At 40.9% G+C, this 25,207-nt stretch overlaps 1 protein-coding gene across 1 annotated transcript; it reads left to right on the top strand.

Annotated features, from left to right (window-relative positions):
* Window positions 1–10,152: 10,152 nt before the first annotated feature.
* gc2 (guanylyl cyclase 2) lies at window positions 10,153–23,277 on the top strand. The gene is made up of 24 exons (XM_046063990.1): window positions 10,153–10,572; window positions 10,684–10,812; window positions 10,897–11,076; window positions 11,334–11,451; window positions 11,595–11,896; window positions 11,989–12,120; window positions 12,423–12,526; window positions 12,781–12,899; window positions 14,496–14,580; window positions 14,737–14,833; window positions 15,113–15,235; window positions 15,607–15,687; window positions 15,769–15,945; window positions 16,020–16,176; window positions 16,288–16,440; window positions 17,190–17,338; window positions 17,962–18,125; window positions 18,518–18,710; window positions 18,814–18,988; window positions 19,285–19,383; window positions 19,905–19,999; window positions 20,096–20,181; window positions 20,748–20,843; window positions 22,537–23,277. The coding sequence occupies exons 1-24, from the start codon at window positions 10,153–10,155 to the stop codon at window positions 22,679–22,681; spliced, it is 3,579 nt and encodes a 1,192-aa protein (XP_045919946.1). The 3' UTR covers window positions 22,682–23,277.
* Window positions 23,278–25,207: the final 1,930 nt, after the last annotated feature.

Raw genomic sequence — 25,207 nt, 5'->3', positions numbered from 1 at the left:
GCAGCTTTTCCGGAAAAATTGACCTATCATCGCCGTTTCCCACAAGACCTGCAAACTCACTTCCTTGTTTACAAGACGTAGCAGACGCGATTCCAACGTCTCACATTTGTCGATAAAAAAAGAAAAGTATGGTAAAAAACAGGATCCAGATCTTTTTTCAAAGTGGGGGTAAACTGTTTTGCAAAACTTGCAGTATTGTGGTCGAGCATAAAAGAAAACTGACTATTGACAAACGCCACCGCAAAACACAGGGAATGGCAGAAACACATGGAGGACGTCAGACAAGACAAATCACTGTGACACAGGCTGTTGCATCCTGGTCAGTTGCAAGCGCAGAAACAATTAAGCCGTGCAGGGGTAGAGTTAGGTTTAGGCCCGCGAAATCCTGGAAGGACTGTATACTATAATTCTACTATAATTCTAAAAACTCTCATCTACCTTTGCAGTTTTCACTTAATCCCACAACTTTAATCGCAATTGTTTTAGAAAAGCTGCTGCAAAACCAGGCATTTTAGGCTGCAACAATTGAAAAAAGACCTGCAAAATCCCAGAGGGACCGGCATGTGTACAAGTAGACAATTAAAAACATGTTACTAACATGCTAAATATGTTGCAGACTAGGACGGATGAAATCACACGGTCAGCTTATCAGCAGTACAACACAAACGTGGGTTCATGTTCTGGTGACCAGTATGGGAAGGCACTTGATGAACAACAGCAGTGTGGGGGACATAAACCAGCTGTGTGTGTGTGTGTGTGTGAGTGTGTGTGTGTGTGTGTGTGTGTGTGTGTGTTAATGGCTCGTTCTGTTATCTGTAGGAGGCAACAGGAAGTTAAAGTCCCGTTTGGGATGAAGTCAAGACACCAAACCCAGAAAGAGGGAGAGAGACAAGAAAGGCTGTAAGAGGATCTGAGACTTTAGGAAGTAAAACTAAATATGAAATAAACAGAAATTAGGACAAAGAAGAAGAGAGAATGAATCATAATGTCATCTGTCTCCATATTAAAAGGGAGGCAGACAGTTGAGGGAGTAAAGGGAGAGGAAAGAGAGAAGACAGAGGGCGTTCAAGGCAGACAAAGCCAGACAGAAAAATGAGACTGAAAAACCATGAAACAGGAAGATTATCAGCTCTGTTTGTCCAGACATGAAATAAATGAACATGTCAGCTTCAGCATGACAAGATACTAAATATTTGGCTCCCCGACTCAATAATACTTATTAGTTATGAGTGACAGCGAAATGTCGCTGTGAAAGGCCAACGCCGCTTTTTGATGATAAAAATCAGGAACATTAATACTTGATGATTCTAATCTGCAAAGAAACGCATTTTTTTATAATAAGATTATTTTATAGGAAGTGGATTGAACAAATTACAAATTAGCCTCAGCGCTTAAGACCTGAGACCTGGTACCTGAAGTCAAGTCAGACTTCAATCTAACACTTTCTGGGAGGAGCTATTCCTTCTTTGGATAGTGTGTTGTTGTCCATAACTTCCAAAACTACACAAAAATAATTAATGTGACTGCTTTCTGATGGGCCGTCTCTACGGTTAAGGTTTGGTTAGTTATAGGCACAGTAACTAACTGTTGTCAAAACAATCTCACCTGAAAGGGTTTTGATTATATCACACAATCTATAACAGCAGATTTGCTTTAGAGTTTAAAACGGGTTTAAGGCACTATGAGTTACTTTTCATCCATGTAGAAGTAAAAACTGAAGTTCTTTCTTGACCTTCAAAACAACCCCCCTTTAAGGTCAGTTTAGTCATCAGTCATGTAATCCTTATCAGCAGATGGAGTTTACTTGGTTAAGGTTAGAAAAAGATCAGTTTGCGTCTTTGTGCGACCACAACCAAGTGCTGTCACCTCCTCCATTTAGGGTTTTGCAGAGCTATAATAACGCCATGCTACTTTACCACAAAAGGTTCTTTCTAGTCACTTTTATGACATTTAAAAAAAATGACTGATATTATTGGACTGTATACTTGAAAAACATCCCCTTGGGCAGCAGGGAAACTTGTTTCCACTTAGTTTCAATATTAATTGAAGCAATTAGGTGAAACTGATCTATTCTATGATATCTTTTAGCCGCTTCCTGTCTTGTACTTGTGTTTACTTTACTTTCTGGCTAAATGGCTGTAAGTATAGAGTTAATGCAAAAACAATATCTAAGGTCTACTGTCTCTGTTTTTGACTCCAAAGCTCCCAGTGGGCAACCCATTTAGCCTCCCATTTCCCCTCTCTCCCTGTCTCCCCCGTTTCTCACTCTTCATGTAACGTTTCTTGAGACTAATCTGGACATTCAAACCAAAGATTTACCAGACCAGCAGTGCCTTGCCCATGGACACGTCCTACAATAGTTTGGGGGATAGCATTGCTTGCTCGACTTCTCCACACAGATTTTCAAACAGGTTTTGACGTGAAAATTCTCACAACCCAGCCCTTTTCTATCTGTCTTCATAACTTTAACAACAGTTTCTTTTCAACCATGTCTCTGCCTTCGCTCGCTCCACTCCCCCTCCGCTTCCTCCTCCTTCTTCATCTTGGCTTGCATCATGTTTTTGAGATAAGCTAATGATTTTTAAGAAAATGATTTATCACCACAACTTCTGCTACTGGAATGCTTTCAAGATAAGGAACTCAGATTTTCTTTCTTGAATGCAAGGTTTCAAACTAAATTACCATTCTGCATAAAATATTCAGTAGTATATACAGTATAGTGGTCGGACATTTTCTGAAATACCCTTACTCGCTTAGATGACAGTTAGATGAGAAAACTGACACCACTCTCATATCTGTACATTAAATGTGCTAGAGCCAGTAAACGTTAGCTAGCTTAGCACAAACCCTGTATAAAGATTACTCTGTTGTTCAGTGGTGCCTTCTGAATTAACATGCCTGTTACATGTTTAGATCACAAAAATATCTGTATCCTTGAGTTCCACTCTTCTTGCAAACTTTTTTCTCAATGGATTTTTTTTTTTTTTTTTTTAAACACTGAAAGCAATGCTTAAAATTCTTGGGTTAAAAAAACACCTACAGATAATATGATTCCCAAAGCAGGAGGTGTTGTTTCTCTTCAACACAGTCAGATCAAAAAGATCTTTCTAACAACAGTTTAGTCTATGTTATGTGTCAGTACTTTGCCTCTGTGTTCTCCATAAGCGAAAATGCAGAATATGTTTAAACAGAGCTCAAAGAGAGGATGTGAGATTAGAGAAAAGTTATAGAGATCCTCTAGTTGCCATAACAAATAAACAGCAACCACAGCAACTCTGTGTGCACGTTACTGTGTGTGTTCTCACCATCCGCTCCGCTGCCACCTGGACACTATCAGATGGTGTGGTACAGCTTCGTAAGCCAAAGAAAGGCAACCATCACGAAATTGTAAATACAAAAATAATAAACTGAAACCATGTGTCTGTGTGTTTGAGAAAGAGTTTTTCGGCGAGTATGGGAGTTTACCGCTAACAAACTTGCCTTTTCCAGAGAGATCATTAATTAGAAACAACATCAACACACCTATTTTCTTTCTGTCTGGGCAGAGATGAGTCATGCTCCTTACAAACACATCCTGCGAGAAAGAGGAAATTCTTTGACAGAGGTTGAATCTAAAGTTCACAAAACTGACACAAAACCTTTGATTGTGTCCTCATGTTGTGACTTCTGACAATTTGAGGTGTTCTTATTAAACCTGCATAGAAATGTGTGTGTGTGTGGCTGTTTCTGGGTGGCAGGGTCATTCATTATCCTTTCCTTTTTAAATCTTGTTTTCATTCATGTCACTCTGCTTTTCTGCATTTCTGACTTTTCATCCTTCCTCTTTTGATGTGTGGTCAAATTACAGACCACATCAGATAAGGAACATTTGTAGACTGACTGAGGTGGGGCCAGCAAAAGGGAAGAAAGGCAGCGAATTAATATTTCAACACAAGTCAATGTGGAATTGACTGCTGTTAACTACACAGCATGTACTGTAAAAGAAGTAACAAAACAAAGTAATGAATTGTGAATTGTTGTACCAGATGTTTGTATGACTACAAGTTTACTTCACTAAATTAAAATGGGTTGCCTCACACAAACCACTTATTGCGTAGATGACCTGTTAGTAAATATTTATACCTAACTGCCAGGTTATGACTGAACCAACTTGCAAAAATAGCTTGCTAATATAAGCCTATGAACTGTTTAGAGTGAAAAGAACAAGAGTGGGATATGAATGACATTTGACCAATCATGTACCGACATGTTGTTTGAACCTGCATTAGCTGATTTTTGGTCACTCGGGAGAAGCGCAACATTGACATATTATCAACATACAAAGTTGATATTTACTTTTTCTCTCATCTGGTTTCAGGATCCACCCAGGAGGAGCTGGAAAGCATTTCTGCCTTCACAGAGAAGCAGAAGAACACCGATAGATGGGTTTGTAATGATTTTGAAAGCCAATGTTCTTAACAATAAAGGTGTTAGATGAGAAAACACTATTATGGGTAAGAAACTACATAATTCACAGTCATTATTCCCCTTAGAGCTGTGGATTTCAAATAAGGGCGCCAGAGGGAGCGTTACGTCACCTCAGAGCCTTGTATTCACCTGGGCTCGCCACTGATGGTATGTGAAAACCTGTATTGTCCTGTTTGAGGCCTCTTCGTGCCCCGCTCTGGCCCCACCACCTCTGCTCACAGCGGTGCCAGTGAGTCTTGAGAATGAGGGACCCTTGGTCAGTGACCGCTAAGTGGCCGTTTCATAAAGGTAAGTGCCATTCAGAAAAGAAAGAGCTCGTGATCGATTCAAAGCGTTCCTTATGGCAGAGACTGTCAACGCCTGGCTATAAGGAGACTGTTTGAATGTGTACAGTAACCTGTGGTTGAACTCTGCTGTAGACCTGAGTCAAAATGAACTCGGTGATAGACAGAAAAACCTCCTTGATGTTGCAAAGTCAACATGAAATAGTTGGAAAACCTTGTATGTACTTTGAGATGGCAATTTTATTCTACATATTTTAATGTTAATGTTGCTCCTAGTTAGGTGATGCAAAGATTTTATAGGTGTTCATGTAATAGTCATTTAATGCCCCAATAATGTTGATGGTCCAGGGCAATAAAGACCTTTTATGGCTTCCCATTGTCTTAATTGTCTGGTGGCCCCTATATTTGTTATTATTAGGAAAATATATTTTACATGATTGTGTTAGTAATGTCATTCATAATTTTATAAGTTTAATGCTTATTATGGCTTCCCTGTCTTGTCTTGTTTGTCAGTAACGCAGTATTGTCTCTATACCAATCTAATAAAAAAAGATATGTTAAAGCTCAGTGAGGCTTAACTGGTTAAAATTTTGGATAAGATTTTGTGAAATAAATAGATAAAATAGAATTTATCTTGTGACTCCATGAGGGGTCCCGACTGAGCCAGAGTACAAAGGCACTGACTTTGGTTACTTACTGACCAATGTGTTAGCAGATACTGTTCACCTCCGTTGTGTACGGTAATTGGATTCGGCGGGCTGTTAGGAGTAACATAGCTAGCCAGCCAGATAGCTGGCAGTATCAAAGTAAACAAGGGTCCTAGAACTGCAGTTCCGCTCCTAGGACTGCGGTTCTGAAACTGCAGCCTCCGGTACTGCAGCTACATACTACTCAAAATAATGGTAAAATGACCCAACTTCTCAGCTTATTAGGAGTTGGCTGTTCACTTTCTCTGGTGAGTACATTAAGTTTTAAGACTGTTGTTCACTAGACAAAATTATCAGCCCTGCTAAAATGACAGTTAACATGAATGACAGATGCACCTAGCTAAGCAAGCTAGCTAGCTCCACACAAGGCCGTTAGCTCCACCGTCTTGCCCAAATATGGTCATGTCTGGTGCCACTGGTTGCAAAAAATCAAAATGGCTGCGGCATAGCAGCCAAACTTGAGGCTTCAAAACGGCAGTCCACAAACCAGCCGGGGACGTCACTATGACTACGACCACTTCTTATATACAATCTATTGGTCTACAGCTTGACCTGTTCATGACACCAAAGCATCTGAGAATCTGTGTGTGGAAATATTTTGGCTTCTACAACGTTGATGTCAAATTCACCAACAAAGATAAGCCTGTTTGCCTTAAGTGACATCACTTGAGGCAATTTATCAGACTTTACACAGCTCCCTCTGGAGTCACGAAAGACTTTATGCAACTCATTCTCATCTCATGGCGTCACATATGGACGCTTTTTAACACTCTGGGTGACCTTTTAGTGTTGTTTTTGCATGTGTAGGACTCAGCGGTCAAGTTAGCAAGAATAAATATGCAACGTCCGGTTAGACTTTCAAAATAAAACTATTGGTTATGTTGTGAAATGTTGCAATTTGGTTAAGTTTAGGCAACAAACTGTTTGGTTAGGTTTAGGCAAAGGTCATGGTTTGGGTTAAAATAACATCATTACTTATGTGACTTAACAGAAAACTTATTTATATGGCATCCCATATTATCACGTTGCCATACTCTGACTTTTCTGTTATTTATTCTGTTATTATAAAGGCTAAGTTGGTACCAGACGCCAAGGGACATGACAAAGCAAAGGTATGTGACACCCTGGCAATGGCCTTTTTTTTTTTTACGCTGACTTTGATGGGAAAAATTGACAGTTGAGTTTTGTTCACTAACTTCCTGTGGAGCTTTTAGCCACATCTTGTGGCCTTTGATGAATTGATTCCATACTTAAGTCACATAATGACAACTGAACCATCCCCATTACCACTTTCTGTGTTTTCCATTTACAGAGCCAGTGCTGAGTCTTTGTTTTGTGTTTGCTTTTCAGAGCACACACAAAACGGAGAGCTAGCGAACCATGAGCAAATATTCACTGAATTTAACAAAAAGTGTATTGTATTACAGTCACTTACTACATGTGTACTGCAGCATTAATGGAGTCAGAGGGTTCATCTGGCAGGTCAGGACTCCACATCTGGACTGATTTTTCTTGGCTTTGACATAATGTTGGTAGAGTTAGGTTCAGAGAGAGAAAGAAAGAGAGACACTATGAAAGAGTGCTATAAAATGGGATACAAGTCACAACTTTATTAACCAAACCTCACCTCTAGTAACATCCAACACACAGCAGCAGTTTATTGTCAAGAAGATGCATAGAGAAAATACATATTTTGGTGCCTTTACTTTTCCTGATGTTGTACTTATCTCACTTTTAAAAGAAGCGGGCGAGCCTGATATAAAAAAAGAGAGCAAAATTATGCTGCATCAGATAATCAACTTAAACCAATCAGCCCCATGAAAAGGTGACATTTACCCTCTAGACATGAACAGTTTGTTCTGCCACATTGTGCAACGCCTTGTAAGTTTTGATCACTCTTAAACTGAAGGAGTGGGACTCCTTTTGGAGCAAAGTAAACTTCTGGTCCCCCCCCACCACACACACACACACACACACACACACACAACAGTTGTCTGTACAGGAGACTGACTGGAGGCTAGTTGGTGTTTCTGTATCGCGCTGCCCTCTAGCTTTCAGAGAAGCACTGTACTGTGTGTTTTATAAGGAAATATGTAGAGCATGGAGGAAAAGGTAATGAGGGTCAGAGAGGGGTCAACCTTCACTTTCATTAGCTAAAAAATGTGTTTTTTAAAGATCTGTTTTCACAGGATGCAGGTCGACTTTATCAGAAAGGATTAATATAAAGATTAAAAAGTTCAAATAAGAAGAATAAGGAGAACGATAAATAAATGTATCAAACTGGTTTACGTAACAGGAACAGGGTAAATTATTAAACATTCATGTCAGTGTGCCAGCTAGCCAAATGGCATTTTCTATCTTTAAATACTAAATCTAATTAAATTGTGTGTTAATTTAAATCTAAAAGTGCCACTCACTGTCCCACCTTCAACTGGTATATTTATATACAACGTTTCAGTTTACATGACCTACTTCAGATACATGAGCAAGCATCTCAGCTGTCCCCTATATTTTTACACAGCTGGCTAAAACAAACAAAAAATAGGTCAGCTAGGTAATGAACCACGTAGGGCGAAAAAACACACGTTGCCATTCACAAATACCATACTTTCATACAATGTACAAGAACCCAGTCCCTGCTGTAGGACTGGCAAACTTATCATCACTTAGCGATAAACTTCTTGCAAATAAGTAATTACTATCATTTTGTTATTTACAGATTAATGAAAGCACTTAAAAAATAAGAAAATAATATAAAGAGCCTGATGAGATAATTCCTCTGCAGCATCCTGAATCATAAGCGAAGCTATAGTAAAATATTTTTTTTTAATGAAAAAGAAATTCTGTCTATCAGTTGTCTGTAGTATAAACCAGGGCTGGTAATACTGCTATTAAATACCATGTGTGCATATAAAACACAGTGGATTCAGACCATTGTGTTTGGACCACATGCACCACTGCTGCTGCTGCATTCCTCTCAGTCGTCTGGTCTGCACATGAAGTTGTAAAAACATTAAGTAAATCAAACATTTCCATGTCTGACTGGACAAAACTGGAAAGTAAAACCTTTGTTAATGACTTCATAAAGTTGTGTTGCACCAACCTAATAATAATAATAATGATCATCATTTTCACTTCACTTCAGTCAGCACGGCTTACAGCTACATCGGACCTAATTTGGATTTGATTTAATCTGACAGGACAGGTCACACACTAGGTCGTCTCTCTCTCACACACACACGCGTACAAGCTGTAAACCTTCTTTGTATTATCTATCCTCATAATGCAGTGAAACTCCCTTGGTTCCTGATGGTGGAGAGGTAATTACAGGATTCTTTTGAAAACTTTGGGGATGTAAAAAAGAATGAACTGATGAGTATCCATTGCTGTGGCGCTTGGGTGCAGAAGATCTGCCCGGGAGAAAAGCAAGACCTGTCCATCTCATCAATGCATGGTAGGAGTCCTTTAAGAATAGAATAGAAGAATAGCAAGATGCTTGATGTGTATAAAACTTACATGTATAAGCAAGAGAAAATAGAAAATCTAAATATGACCAAATCGGAAATTAAGAATAGGCACAGTGTGCATATGTGCGTGCAGGTCTCCTTAAGTGGGTTTTAAGAAGTAATTTAAAAGATGATACTGACTTTAACATCTAAGAAAATCACCCTCATTCAAGGCCCTTCAGGCCGTAAAAATGTGATCACCCCACAAGCAGATCAAAGGCTTTCCACATACTTGACAGGCAGAATGACCAAACACCAAGCAGACATTTTTGGTCCCTTTGATTTGCTCAGATCATATTTAGTGGGCAACACCTGAAGCTGCTCACTTGTCCTCCTGTATGCATCCTCTTCACTTTTGTTTTACAATCTATGTTTTTGTCATCATAATTGTATGTACTATGATTTTCTGTTCTGAATCTATTCCGGACACATGACATATATTGCATGTATGTCCATCCTTTTAGAGGGGATTGCTCCTCTGAGGTGTCTTTAATTTTTTTCCTCGTTAAAAGGTTTTTTGGGGGGGAGGTCTTCCTCATTCCAATCGAGGGTATAAGGGCAGAATATGTTGCATGCTGTACACACTGTAAAACCCCTTGAGGCAAATTGTGATTTGTGATATTGGGCTTTATATATAAAATTGACTTGAATTTATCTATTCTCACTGACATGAGGATTGTGATACAGTAAAGGTTTGAGACGTTCACATCAAATAATCCTGCTGTAGCTGCCTGAGCCAGGCGCAATCTCCGAGTTCAAAGTCACTAAAACTGCTCTTGGATGACTTGTGGTTTCCATTAAAAGTCAAAACATTATAAATCTGTCAAATTTTTTCCAGTTTTTGTTTGAAGACTTGTTTGTCTTTGTCTCTGTTCCTCTTCAAGATTTTCCACAATTAATTCCCAGTTTTTCTTTTTTTTCTACCTCACCTGAGTGAATGTTGCACACATTGCCTGAATTTGTGCAGAAAAGGTTTCATGAAGGAGAGAAATCTGACTTCTAGGGATGCCCCCCAAAAATGTAGTCTTCTTTAGTGTCTATGGGGTTCTTTCATTATTATCTATCACAGTGGTAGAGTTACTCTACAAAATCTATTCACTTTTACTTTTCTCCAAATCCTTCGTTGTTCCAGGGCAGCAGCACCTTCAGACCATCTTCCTGTGAGCTCTCGAGGTGGTGAGCCTTGAGATGCAATCACAGCGCTGTGCCTTCATCGCCTTACCTCAAACATGGAAGCAGACACCAGGCAAAGCTCCTGATATCGACCCATCATCGCTTCCTCCTTCTTGTCTTCCTTCTTCTTCTTCTTCCCCAGCTATATCCCACCTCTCTCTTCCTCCCTCTCTTTCACCCATATCTCTCTCTCCTCTGTTCCCTCTGTCCCCCCATTATCTCCTGAGGTTCCTTCTGGTTCTCCTGTCCTCCCTGTGTTTACTGCCCTGCCCCACACAGGCAGCCTGGTTTCGGGTTGGGGTGGTCGGACCATGGGGGTGTGACCCTCTCTTTGCCAAGGCCCTTCCCAGTGTGGCGGCACAGCTCGCCGTCAACCGCATCAACAAGGACCCCTCGCTGTCCTACGCTGTAACATTCGACTATGCTGTGCTGCAGGTGCAATGCTGACTTCAGCTTCATCGGCCTGAAAATAATGTGAACTAAACCACTAATACAAAAAGCTACAGGCTGGCTGGTTGGTACATTGATTAATTTGTCACTTTTCAGGAACCATGTGAGACATCCAGGGCACTGGAGGCATTCATGGGGTTCCACACCAGGGCCTCAGGGTACATTGGACCTGCCAACCCCGGCTACTGTGATGCTGCTTCAATGCTGAGCAAAGGCTGGAACAAAGTAGGTGGTGTTTCTGAGGCAATTGTATTTTAGGGGTTTTAGGGTTGTGACATGTCCATTTTCTCCTCTACTCTGCTCCCACAGGCATTGTTTCCTTGGGGTTGTGTTGGCTATGAGCTAGACAATGTTCGGAGCCACCCAACCTTTGCCCGTTCAATGCCAAGGCCCACCTGGGTGCTCCTCAGTGTCATAAACTACTTCAGGTGGGCCCACATTGGCATCATCTCTTCCTCAGAGGACATCTGGGTGGAGACGGCCACCAAGGTTTGATTATTTTTTATTTCTAACTTCTCTGCAAAAGAACAGCAATTGGATTCTACTTGCTGTTAAAATTAAAATGCTGATAAATTAAATAAAACAGTTTGATGACAGAGGAACCCACACTTTGCTGGGACATTAAAACACCTAATTATGAAGAAATGTGACAATTTTTGATATTTGCTCTCATTTCTCTGATTTCCTTGTTTGAGTTCATGGTTTTCATCTGCTCAGTGTGTATGTGTTGCAACTGTCCCGTCCAGGTCGCTGATTCCTTGAGGAGCCATGGTCTGCCGGTCAGACTGGTCAGTTTTATGGAGAACACACCTCACGGCATCAGACGAACTCTGTCCAAGGTCCGCAAGATGGGAGAATTACGAGGTAACTTCCAATTTATTCTTGGTGTTCAGAACCTAAAACAGGACATTGCTGCAGACTGTATTTAGTAGTTTATTTTACTGACTTAATGATTTTTTTTTTAAAAAGTCAGTTCTTCAATGTTATGAACTCATGTCTCGTGCTAGTTGTTATTCTCTGCATGCACTCGGCGCTGATTGGTGGCGCAGCCCAGAAGCTGCTCTTGGAGACAGCCTACGACATGCAGATGATCGATGGCTCTCTGGTCTTTGTGCCCTACGACACCCTGCTCTACAGCCTGCCCTACCGCAACGTGACCTACCCAGCTCTGAAGAGCAACCGCAAACTACTGCGGGCTTACGACGCCGTGCTGACAGTCACAATTGACTCACCACAGGTGTCGTTCTACGAGGCCTACAGAGAGGCCATGGAGAGGGGAGAGGTGGCGAGGACGCTGAATCCACAGCAGGTGATGCACTTACATGTAGAGTTTGCAGAGGAGGGCAATATTGAGATGCCCTTGAGCAAGGCAGTTTCAAAATCTGTATGTCTGGCCTGCAGGTGTCTCCTCTCTTTGGCACCATCTACAGCTCTGTTCTCTTCATGGCTCATGCGGTGCATCGCGTTCGGGAGTCTGGGGAGTGGATGTCTGGGGGAAACTTGGCGAGACACACCCGCAACTTGGCCTTCCAGGTAAAAAGAAAATCATGAATGAGGCGCACAGTATTTAAAACAGTCAGGGAGAGTCTGAAGCATTTTCGGGAAGTGTAAATAAGGAACAGTAGACTCATTATATTTGTTTTAATTGTTTGTTTGATTTCCTAAAACTTTCTAGACCAAAATAGACTATATAGTTGAAGAATGACCCATTACCATATTGTACCTGTACTCACATTTGTATCATCCATACCGAACATTTCAAACTCCCCGGCATGATAAAATAACAAAAGCCCTAAAAAAGGCAGTTCCAACTACATTCCTTATTCACGTTGCAGGGCTTCAGCCATCCCATCAAAACCAACGACTCTGGAGCAGCTCTGCTGGACTACCTCATACTGGACACAGACGGACTCTCCTGGGAGCTGAAGCCAACATACAGGTATATGGGGACTGAGATCAAGTGTTTAGTGATCCCTTTTAACACATCTAGAACAATTAGAGAGTTCTAAAAGCATGTAAAGAGTTCTATTAGCAATGGAAGCTGATGAGTTAAAGGACCATACCAACATTTGATGGGTTGTAGTTTGAGTTGCGTTATATTCTAAAGTGCACCTAAACCCATACTCAAAGACTGGAATACCATCTCAGGAGTTATTGTTACATTATTAACTCGACTGAATTGATTAATGACAGGATCGATATGGAGGCCCGTATGGTGAGTTTCCTGGGTCGAGACATCCACTTCCCTCGCGGCTACGGACCCAGGAAGGATGCCTCCTGCTGGTTTACTCCTGGAGTCCTCTGCTCAGGAGGTTAGGAACACAAATATATATACTGTACCTCAATGCGTGCTGCTTGTTTTGGATTACTGTTCAGACTTTTAACAGCGACCAAGGACACCTCAAAGAAACATATTCCCTCAAGTGCTCTCCCAAAAAACAGTTTAACTGGGGTTGTTTATGTCAGTGCTTATAAACTAATGCATTATGTCCGAGTATGTTATCTAACTGCATGTGCACAGCAGTCCAAAAGACTTTCCATACCAAAATGCTTCCACAAACTGAATGCAATTCTTTACTCTAAAATAGGGTTAGAGTCGGGATGTAGCCCTGTGCACGCTCCCGAGCCTCTCCCTGACTACAGCTAACGAAATGCAGTCCACTAACACCATAAACAGACTTCAACATAAACTCCACGTACGGCTAAAAACAAAAATAAAGTTTTATATGCTGAAACCCATCAGACCAAATTAGATTCAGATGATGGTGGTAAAAACAGTGAACATCGGAAATGCTGGAGTCACGAGAGAGTCACGTTAGCCCGTCGGCTAATGCCGAGCAGTTGCTACTATTATCCAGTGCAATATACTATAGTTGTAAATTAGTCTTTCCACATTACTTCACCAGCTAACGCGATTCACACGACTTGTCAAATAGGTGATTTAGCCCACAAGAAAGCAAATGTAGACTTTACTAGCTAGTTTGCTTTTTGTTTACTAGCCTATAGTGATACAAGGCAGGACAGCCAGTAAACGTTAGCACAGATCCACCGCTTCGTAGTGTTCAATTTAGAAAATAATGTGAATTACTGATACTCAGGTACACAGCTTCTCCACCTCTCAGTTGCTGTAACTGACGTGACCCACATAATTTACAATACTGCAACATAATGGTGACAACAACACAGAAGAAGACCCATTCACTAACGTTACAGTAATGTTACTTACTTATTGTCTAACTTTTATAAAGTGTAGCAACAATCTCATTAATAATAAGATTCAGTGCAGCTCACTAACCGTTTCATTATCATCCAATACATTTAGCTGTGCTCACATTGCTGAGCCTCCGGTGAAAGATACACAGATAGCAAGGTCCCTGAAAAGCAGCAGACGAGCTAACGCCGATGTACCACGTCAGCTAAATGCAGTAAATGTATCGTCATCACGTAACCAGCATGGATTAGTTCAAACTCAAGTTGATAAACATATTACTGTAACGTTGCAGTGGGAGTTTACCTGAGTTTCCAGCATGTTGTGTGAAGCTGTCTCCCTGTCTGTCTATAGCCGCTGTCACTCAGCCTTTATTCCCGGGATGATTATGTCAACGTGCGACTCGCTGCGCTGTGTGAAAGGTACAAAGCTGGTGTTGATCTGCCTCAGAGCCGGCAACGTTGAAGTAACAGAGCTTGAACGTGTCTGGAGAAAAGCCATAGTCAGGTGTTTGTGTTTCGGATTATTTTTGCTCATGACTTCAAGCCAGCAGGTGTACGAGCACACACCTGGTTGCAATCTTAAAACCGCACCGCTAGTGAACGCTGAAAACTCCATAATACCCCTTAAATCGTTTTTCTTTCATTAAAATGATCTTTTAATGATTTTTCTTTTTAAAACTCTTATTTTATTGTTGCAGGGGTGGATCTATACTCGACCATCAGCGTGTTCCTTGGAGCGATGGCCACCTCTGTTTTTGCAGTCGCACTGATTTACTGCATCAGGTACAAAGTCTTGTTGGTCTGGTTCTAAAGGTTTTACAGAACATTTGTTTGTAGTTTAGTTTTTTGTACAATCACTGTCACTAATAAAGCTGTTCTTGATATAGGCTACAGTTTGTGACTGGTGTATTCTGTCACTCTCTCCTGCCGTCTATATAGGGGACGTATCATTCAGATTCGACTGATTAGGGGTCCAAACAAGATCTTGCTGACACTGGCAGACGTCACATTCATTAACCCGTCTCTTAGCAACAAGGTCAGCCCCCATCCAATTGACTCTGACATCTTTTGCTAGAGTCATACTTTTACTTGCATTGTGTATAGAAGTAAAACCAAGCAAGACGAAGTTATCGTAAATGTTGATGTATTGATTTCAATTTAATAAATCCAAATTTCTTTGTGAGTTAAAACATTTCTTCAACTGCCAGGATCAGAAAATAAACATCAAAATGCCAGTTTTTCTGTCAGTAAGGTCGCCCGTAAAACAAATTCAAACCAAACCTTTGTCTCATATTCTGATCTTGCCTCCCTGTAGAAGCTGAGTCACAGTGACAGCAGGAACAGCGGCATGAGGAGCGTGTCAGACCGCAGCCTCATGTCGCCCGTCTCATCCCAATCCCCGGCCACCTACGAGAACTCCAACGTCGTCATTTACGAGGTGAGACAGTGAGTTTAATATGTACATGATGAAAAGAATTTGGAAAAAAGTCCCAGTAGCCAAAATGAAATGTCTTTTTCCCATTCTGGCTGACTTAAACCTTTCAGTTCTGCTACTTCCATGGATCAGCCTCTAAAAGTGAATTACTAGCAAAAGCATTGTAACTAATAAAACGTAAAGGCAGCTATTCAGTGAACTCCTTACAGCCTCTAACACCATTAACTAGAATGGGACACGTAATAACTTAATAGGAAGCATGATTCTGTAAGGACTATAACGACCTGATATGTTGACTGACTATGAGAATTACCAATTGGTTCATTTATAAGCCTCACTTCAACAGCCGGCTGTTTGGTGTTTCTCTGCTCCAGGGTGACTGGGCGTGGCTAAAGAGACTTCCTGATGGGATGTTTAGCAGCATCAACCCCAAAACCAGCCAAGTGTTTGAACTGGTACGTGACATTGTTGTGAGACAAACAAGCATCATAAAGTTCTGTTATAAAATGGGGCTGTTGGTTTTTTTTGGGCTACAGATGAAGGACATGCGTCATGAGAATATAAACCCTTTCCTGGGCTTCTTCCATGACTGTGGCGTGTTCGCTATCGTGACCGAGTTCTGCTCCAGAGGAAGTTTGGAGGACCTGGTGCTGAACGACGACGTCAAACTGGACTGGATGTTCAAGTCTTCTCTGCTACTGGATTTAATTAAGGTCAATATGGAGGGAAGGCAGGACAGACACAGACAAGAGAGTGAAAACTGTAACTTGTTTGTTTTCTCTCTCAGGGTATGAAGTACCTCCATCACCGCAAAGTGTGCCACAGTCGTCTGAAGTCCCGTAACTGTGTGGTGGATGGGCGTTTTGTCCTCAAGGTCACAGACTACGGCTACAACGAGGTTCTGGAGGCCCAGAGGTTCCCCTATATTGAGCCACCTGCAGAGGGTGAGAGAAATGATCAGATAACGAAGGTCATGTTCTGCCTGTCCTTGTGCAGACCATTTGTATAAGTTGCTGCTACAGTAGCAAACTAATGTGGATCTTGTGTGTTTCTAGAGTTGTTGTGGACTGCTCCGGAGATCCTGAGGATCTCTGAGCAGCCGGGGGTTCACGGGACTCTATCTGGTGACGTGTACAGCTTTGCCATCGTCATGCAGGAGGTGGTGATCAGAGGGCCTCCATTCTGCATGCTGGACCTGTCCGCCGCAGGCAAGACAGCAACTTCACAAACACACAATCAAACTCCCAGAAACCTGAAAACATAGGATGTTTCCTCTAGTGCTGCTGGAGTCTACCATGAAGTTCACATTTATAGCTCAAAGTGAAATATCTTGGATGGATTGCCATGAAATTCAGTACAGACATTCATGTCAATCATCCTGAGGGAGTCAGGATGATTAATGACTAATGACTTTGGTGCTCACCCTGACTTCACATTGACCGCCACCATGAGGTCAACATTTTAACTTTGGTTTATGACCAAATACCTGCAGAATGAATGGCATTCCCATCAGCCTCATGTGTAATTTGTATTAATGCTATTCAGAAAAGGCTAGCATGATCACACATTGAAAATGGTGACAATTAGCAGCTATACAGCACGTTAGGTATCATTGGGATCATTGGGAGACAGGATGTACCATGATTGTGTTGGCTTTTGGCTCAAAGTCTCACAGAGCTGCTAGCATGGCAGTAGAGTCTTGAGTCTTCTGGGACTAAAATGTTGGATGGATCAAAGTTTGGGGGGTTGCCAAAGTCATTAAGACTCATCCTCTGGGCACCGTGCATGTCTGCATCAAATAGGCCTATCATTGTATCTAACAGCTGTCGAGATATTTTGATCTGGATAGTGCTTCACTGACTGAACAACATTGCCAACCCTTTGCCAAACTGCTTGCATGGCTAAAAAAAACAATGTCCACAAACACATAACCGCCGATGTTGTGTCTGTGTTTTAGAGATAATAGAGAAGCTCCGTAAGCCTCCGCCTCTGTGTCGTCCGGTGGTCAGTGCAGACTATGCTCCGTTAGAGTGCATCCAGTTGATGAAACAGTGCTGGAATGAACAGCCAGACAAGAGGCCTGACTTTGAGGAGATCTTCGACCAGGTAGTTATAAAGGTTTTAGGTCATAACTGCATTTTGTTATCATTTGAACAAAATGTCTACCTTTGAATGCTTGTTGAATGGTTGTAGCATATTTAATTGAAAATGGTTAATTTTGCTTTGGTAAAATCAATTTGGGAATAAAATGGCATGCATCATCTTTCCACTAGGGGCATTTCTAATTTTTCCTAATTTGTGCCTCCTCAATCATCGAGCCTATGAGCCTGTGAATCTCAGCGCGCCGTCTTGAAGGACTTCTAAATTCCTAAAATGCATCTCAAGGAGCAAGGATCCAGACTGCAGAGCAACTTTTTCCCCCAAGCTATCAGACTCTTAAACTGTAATTCATCCACAGCGCTGCTTCATTGAATATTGTTTATTTCTGTTTACCATTTTTATAATTGCTTATGTATTAATGTATATTATCTGCTATGTAGCAGAAGGGAGTTACAAAGCTCATTTTCATTATGTAACCTATTATTGTTTAGGAATTAATTCATTTTGATGTTTTAGGGTGATGAAAGACTGTTCTGTTGCTTATACTGTTCTTAATCACTTAAACTTATAGTATTGCCTTGTGTTTTATTCATGTACGTCCTGTCCTTTATTCCTTCCTCTCCTCTCAGTTTAAGAACATCAACAAGGGGAAGAAGACCAACATCATAGACTCCATGCTGAGGATGCTGGAGCAGTACTCGTCTAACCTGGAGGAGCTGATCAGAGAGCGAACGGAGGAGCTGGAAATTGAGAAACAGAAGACGGAAAAACTGCTCACACAGATGTTGCCTCCGTTAGTTAATGCACACCTACACGCAGATTAAACATGCTGAGACGGTTATACATGCACAAAGATTAACTCCATGCAGATATAGACACATATGGGTGCCAAATTATGATATTGGTTGACTGTGAATTGCAGGTTCAACCGTAAACACACTTATACATTGTAGGAAATGTGCATGTTAATGCATCTGTGCCAAAGAAGAAAAGTCTACTTTTAACTAAGAAAAGCTAGATTTAGAAGAAGTGAGAGATGAAGCAGGCCTCAGGTTTTATGGGAGATAGACACTAACGTTTCTTCACCTGTTTCGACCAAAGAAACATTGAGAGTAATTTCCATCTGTCCCTACGATCACCTGCAGAGTTCACGTATATTGAACTTGTGTTTTCTTCTTTCCTCAGGTCCGTGGCCGAGGCTTTGAAGGTGGGCGGGACGGTGGAACCAGAGCATTTTGCCAATGTGTCGCTTTATTTCAGCGACATCGTCGGCTTCACCACCATCTCAGCCCATAGTGAACCCATCGAGGTGGTCGACCTGCTGAACGACCTCTACACAGTCTTTGACGCCATCATAGGAAACCACGATGTCTACAAGGTGCTGTGTCTTTTATTCACTCCCGCTGATACAAATATTGGGGCATCAGCCGTTAAATCTCATTAGATCACATTGTTGCTCCTTCTTTTATGTTCTACTCCAGGTGGAGACTATCGGTGATGCTTACATGGTGGCGTCAGGTGTTCCTGTCCCAAATGAGGACCGCCACGCTGCAGAGATAGCTAACATGGCGCTCGACATCCTGAGCGCTGTGGGAACCTTCAAAATGAGACACATGCCTGATGTTCCTGTCAGGATACGTATAGGACTGCACACAGGTGAGGGAGGAAGGGATGCAAAAAGAAGACATTAATAGAATTACAGATTGTTCAGATGTTACACCTGAAGCGTGCTGCGTGAAAACGAGTTGCCGTACAAATAGAAAGTGGTTTGAACGTCTAGTTTCTGGCACTCTGGTAGTGATACGAATGCAAAGATGCCCAAGCCTAAAGATGACAAAATAATAAACCTATATGAAACCACTTTAATTTAACTTTTAGTGTTAAAACTAACATAAAATCCGTGTGCCAGCACCGGAAGAAGTAATAAAACTATATGTGTGTGACTGATGTAGGTCCATGTGTAGCAGGCGTGGTAGGCCTCACCATGCCTCGCTACTGTCTGTTTGGAGACACAGTGAACACGGCTTCTCGTATGGAGTCCAGTGGGCTGCGTAAGTTACACACCTAAAAACTCTTTATAGATAAAAATAAGCAGACAGCCGTGTTTGTTTTTGGCTGATCCAGTGATTTAAATACATGACAAAGAATTTAATCAAAAATCATAAAAAAATTCTACAGCTGAAATTATTAGCTCAACAGATCGATAAATTGTAAATTTTCAAGTCAAAATACCAAACCTTTGATCATTTCTTTGTCATATATGACAATATACTGAATATTCAGCTTGTTTTTCTCTGTTACGATAAGTAAATACATTTGATAATGTCGCCTTTGCATTTTTCTCTCTTTTTTAGCCAAAACGATAAAGAAACAAATCAGTAGATTGATCGACAATGAAAATGATTGTTTGCAGAAGTCCTATTGTTAATATTTATTAACATTATGCCATCATATCACACAACCCTAAACTGAAACCAAAGAAAAGCCATGTTCTTTAAAATGTTACTAAAATTATGTCATGTGGGGGCACTATGACGTCTTTTTTTTGGGGGGGGGGGGGGGGTTGTTGCAGCCTACAGGATCCATGTCCACCAGAGTACAGTGAAGATCTTGCGGGACCTAAATCTCGGCTACAAGCTCGAGTTGAGAGGCAAGACAGAAATCAAGGTGCGACGCTTTATCAGACAAATTCAGATTCCTGTGTGTGCATGAAGTACTGCCTCTGTCTATGTGCTCCTGCCATTCTTTCTGTCCCTTTCTCAGGGGAAAGGAGTAGAGGAGACCTTCTGGCTTGTAGGGAGGGATGGATTTAACAAACCTCTACCTGTTCCTCCAGAAGTCAAGTCTGGGTAGGATTAACTGTCCTTTCTCCTCTTGTGTTTTTCTTTCGTTTTTAATTCTATGCTCCCTTTATACCTCTACTTTTTTCAGCCAATTCTGCCTACCCATGTCTGCCCATCAACCCCCCCTAAAAAATAATTCCCTGACTTGTTTTGATAACAAGCTAAGCCACTCACCCACAGGTCCTCACATGTGCAATTGTAGACGTCCCAGTGTTTACTGCATTACTCCAAAGTCCTTTCTAGAGCAAAAGAAGTGGATAAGTAAACTGTATGGGGTATTATTTAAGTTTATTTCACCTGGTTCTAGTCTTATTGCTCAGCTAGGCTAATCACCTCCAGACTCTAGCTCCGAATTAAACACACAGTCATGAGATTGGTATTGATCTTGTCCTTCATCTGGCCAATGATCACATGCTGAAGCGTAACCTTAAGGTCACCTTCAGGATTAATGCGTAACTGTGGACCTCTACAGTGGTTACAACAATAAGTCCGCCCAAATAGTGAACAAGTAGGACTCCAGTGTGTGTGTGTGTGTGTGTGTTGTGTTCACCCTGTTCACTTCGTCCCAACAGGCAAATGGCCCACGGGCTGCAGATCGCCGAGATAGCCCAGTACAAGAAACGGAAAGCCGAGAAACAACAACAGGAACAACTTGCAAAGAAGAAAAACTGAGGTAATGTTATGCATTGTAAAAAAAAATGTATAACATTACTGGCTTAGTTGGCGACGTGACTCGTCCTTTGGCAAACATAGTTCGGGGACTTGCTAGCATGAACTGTCTCGAGGTGCTGCTGCAGTTTGTTTACATTTAGTTGCATCTTGATCATGACCCGTGAAAAGTTTAGGAAAAGATCATGGCCACAGTAAGAAGCAGCTGGTCAAACGTAGGGTTCTTATTTTTTACATTATCTGCATTATTATTATGAAATAGACACCCAGAAGTTCTCTGAGAAAATTTCTGAATTTTAGCAAAATCTAGAATTTATTGCTATTTTACCAGAACTTGTTTCTGACCAGAAGTTTCTTACTGCAGGTTATAAATTTAAGATGTCTTATGACATTTTGATTGGGTCATGTTAAAGATACAATTGAATGGAAATAAAAAAACAGCAACATCCAGAGGCAGTTTAGGCAATTACAGAATTACAATTTTGATTAGTTGGTCACTTACAAAACTCAGTTCTTCTACTTTACAAGAAAAAGAAAGTCCCATGTTGACTCCTCTCTGTGTCGCTGCTGTCACAAAAAAACTCAAATCTATTTTACTTCCTTTTTTTTTTATGAAAACCCCTTAATTTAACCCCCAAAGTTTTCTGTTGTAGTCAAATGTCAGTGTTGACTACAGACACGTCTTCAAAATGAACTTTTTGTTCGAGAGCAGCGATGTGCCAACACTGATTGACCTGGGCTGAAATGAAATCTTAAATCTCGTAGTGCTTCTTTAAATCTGTTTGGATGGTTAGCAACAGATCATTTGTCATCAGGTGTACTTTTAGTTGTGAACAAGACTTCACGCTGACTTGTTTTCTTGTCAGGTAACTAGCTATAATTATTATCCATGTTTCGTTATTAGTATGTGTCCAGACTTGCTTTTCCAGTGTTTCCCCTTTGATTTTAATAGTACTATAATTTTATTTGGAGTGGATATACTGCTGAAACACAGAAAAACAGTTGCTGTCTTTCTGGTTTTGAGGTCTCAGATGTTGTCTCTGTAGAAGCCAGTAGTGAGGATGTTGTATTCCCCTGTTTATGTCCACATCATGTTGATTCTAGTTGAACAAATACAATGGGGGTTTAACATTTTGGGAAACACACTCATTTGCTGTCTTTCTTTCTTGTGTTGCTTAGCTAGAGCCAGATAGGTGATTAGCTTTGCTTAGCATAAAGGTTGGAAACAGCTAGCCTGGCTCTGTCCAAAGTTTACTCACTAATTAATGTATGTTATATCTCATATTATTAATCTCTAGCCAAACAAAAATGTAAAAATTAATTTGTGGTTTTATGGAAATTTACTTGCTGTAAATGTATCTGTCAGTTTTGGTAAGCATATTTTCTAGCTTTAGACAGGGCCAGGCTAGCTGTTTCAACCAGGTTTAATGCTAAGCTGTGCTAACCATGTCCTGGCTCTACCTCTATACTGAACTCCCAGATCTATGGTATCGTTTTCCTCAACTAACTCCAGGCAAGAAAGTAATTAAGCTTTTTCCCCAAAATGTTGAACTACTCCTTTAATGATCCATTTCTTTTTATGTATAGGGTGATAATTTTGCTTTCTCATCTTGCATAATTTCCCTCCCTTTGTCCTTCCACCCTCCTTCCTCTTGACTCTCTCTTTCCCTCCATCCCCTCTCCTCCTCGCAGCACCCAGATCATCATCCCAACGAAGGAATCAAAGGACGTAAAGCAGGTGTTTCACAAGGCGGTGAAGATGATCTCTCACGTCCGCGTCATGACTGAGCTCATCGTGCCCGATGAAGATGACAACGTCATGATGTCGCACCACTGACTGACCTGTACAGTAATGTACAACTTTGCCAGGACTAGACTTCTGGGTAGATTTTAACTGCAAGGCCTGGTTGTCAGCGCTTTAAACTCATCATCCTCACAAGTTTCTTGTGAAAATCCACTGACAAAAGTTTCCAGGAGGAGAAAGGGGCTAGTGACAGCGTTATCGGATCATCACTGTCTGTGTCTGTGTGTATTAACAGCTTGAGTTGACGAGATGAAGTCTTGTGTTGAACTATGTATAGAGGGTAGAGAAGTAGTGACTCAGCAAAGCGGGGATCTACATACAATGCCTGTCAGCAGCAGAGGAATGCAGCTAATCTCTCGTTCATTTCCTCCTCCTTTGCTTCCCTGTTTCTCTGTCTGAAGGGAGGAGAAGAAAGGAGAGAAGGGAAGGAGGGGAAATAGAGAGAGAGAGAGAGAGAGAGAGAGAGAGAGAGAGAGAGAAACACAAATATCCTCCAGAAATACTTAGTAATGTTTAGGTACTTAGTATTTTTGGACATTTTATTTGGATAGTGAACAGTAGACAGGTGACTCAGATCTTGGACATTGTGATTACATTAGTGCTGCAAATAATAATTTTAATTATCTGCCCATTGTTTTCTTTATCATTTGGTCTATAAAATATCAGGAAATAGTGAAAAGGGCCCAAAACAGGTCCCTCAGTAGTCAAAGGTGACATTGTCAAATGCTGGTTTTCAGACCAAAACATAAAGATATTGAATTTATGATCATTTACAAGACTAAATAATAATAATAATAATAATAATAATAATTATCTTTATTTGTAGAGCACTTTTCAAAAACAAGTTACAAAGTGCTTTAACAAGTGTAAAGACAATAATACCCAAAAAACAATAATACAGAACAATACAAGATAAAAACAAGAAAACATTGAAAAGACTAAAATACACATTTAAGATAAATATAAAACAAGTAAAATAGAATAAAATAAAAGGGATACAATAAAGTCAAATAAGATCGGGAAAGGCTCTCCTTTAGTTTTCAGTCGAGACTCTGGAACAGACAACAGACCTCTGCCCGAGGATCTCAAGGTACGTGCTGGTGTGAATGGGACTAAAAGTTCAGAAATATAACAAGGCGAGAGGCCATGAAGAGCTTTAAAAGTGATCAATAAAATTTTAAAGTCAATTCTAAAACACACTGGGAGCCAGTGTAATGAAGCTAAAATACGAGTAATGTGGTCGTATTTCTTTGTTCTGGTTAAAAGCCTGGCAGCTGAGTTCTGGACAGTCTGGAGTCGATCAGTAGATTTTTGGGTTAAACAAGTGAAAAGGCTGTTGCAGTAATCCAGGCGTGATGAGATGAAGGCGTGTAAAATGGTCTCTGTGTCCTTAAAAGTTAACATTTGCTATATTTTTTTTGCTATATTTCTAAGTTGATAAAAACATGATTGAACAAGGTTTGTGGTGTGCTGCTCGATGATGGTAGTATTTGTTTTGCCATCTGCTGGGACCCGATGACCAGGATTTCTGTTTTGTCTGAGTTCAGCTGGAGGAAATTATTTTATCCATTTTTTAACTTAACAAAGGCAGTTAGTAAGTGAACTCAGCATTTCAGGGTCTGTGGATCTGACGGGCAAGTACATTTGTGTGTCATCAGCATAAATATGAAAAGAAATACCATGTTTATGGATAATGTGTCCAAGGGGAAGCAGATACAAGGAAAACAAAATGGGTCCTAAGACCGACCCCTGAGGCACACCATATTTAACTGGACAGAATGAAGAGACATAGTTGTTTACAGACACGCAAAACTTCCTATTTGACAGGTAGGATGAAAACCATTCTAGGGCAGTACCAGAGATGACAGAGGAGATGATAAAGGTATGTTCAATCAGAAAGCAAAATTTGTGAGAATTTGACCACTGGACTTTTTATGTTTATTTGCTGTAGCTCTAAGCTAGCTAGCCACGGATGCACCAACTGAGTGTGTGTTTATGTTCAGCCCAGCCTCAAGCTGAACTCACCAGAAACTCAAGTTTTCTTATTTTTCCTCTTGTCTCTTTATAAGGCAGATTCATAAAGCTCCAGGCCGCGCACAAAGCTCAGGTTTAAACATTTTGACCTCACGTGGATGTGTCTTCGCACCAGGAGGCAGGTATAAGGTGCCACTACGTTGCATCCATTCAGTGACTCTGGTTTGCAAACCTTCAAGATTTCCCTGCACCAAAATTAAAATGTCAGTTCGCCAAAGGCAGCTCTCAGGATTTCACAGTTTCTCCTCAGCTGACGCACAGCTCCACAGTTTAGACTAACAATTCTGAGATGTGAAAATGTGCAACTGCTACTACACAAAAAAAGATCCCACAGCAAACCTCCCCTGGATAATTAAAGACTAAAAATAGTGCAGATAGAGCGAAATTTGAACAGCATTGCTCACGTGAGAGAGAGAGTTTTTGTTTTTTTCTTTCTCACAACCAGATCTTAGCTACAACGAAATCTGGATTTGGGGATTTTCTTTTTCCTCCTTCAGCTGTTTATTGTATTACAAACACTTGATG

This window comes from Micropterus dolomieu, linkage group LG12 (assembly GCF_021292245.1).
Source record: "Micropterus dolomieu isolate WLL.071019.BEF.003 ecotype Adirondacks linkage group LG12, ASM2129224v1, whole genome shotgun sequence".
In the NCBI taxonomy this organism is placed as follows: Eukaryota; Metazoa; Chordata; class Actinopteri; order Centrarchiformes; family Centrarchidae; genus Micropterus; species Micropterus dolomieu.
This window is presented reverse-complemented; position numbering and strand designations above follow the sequence as displayed.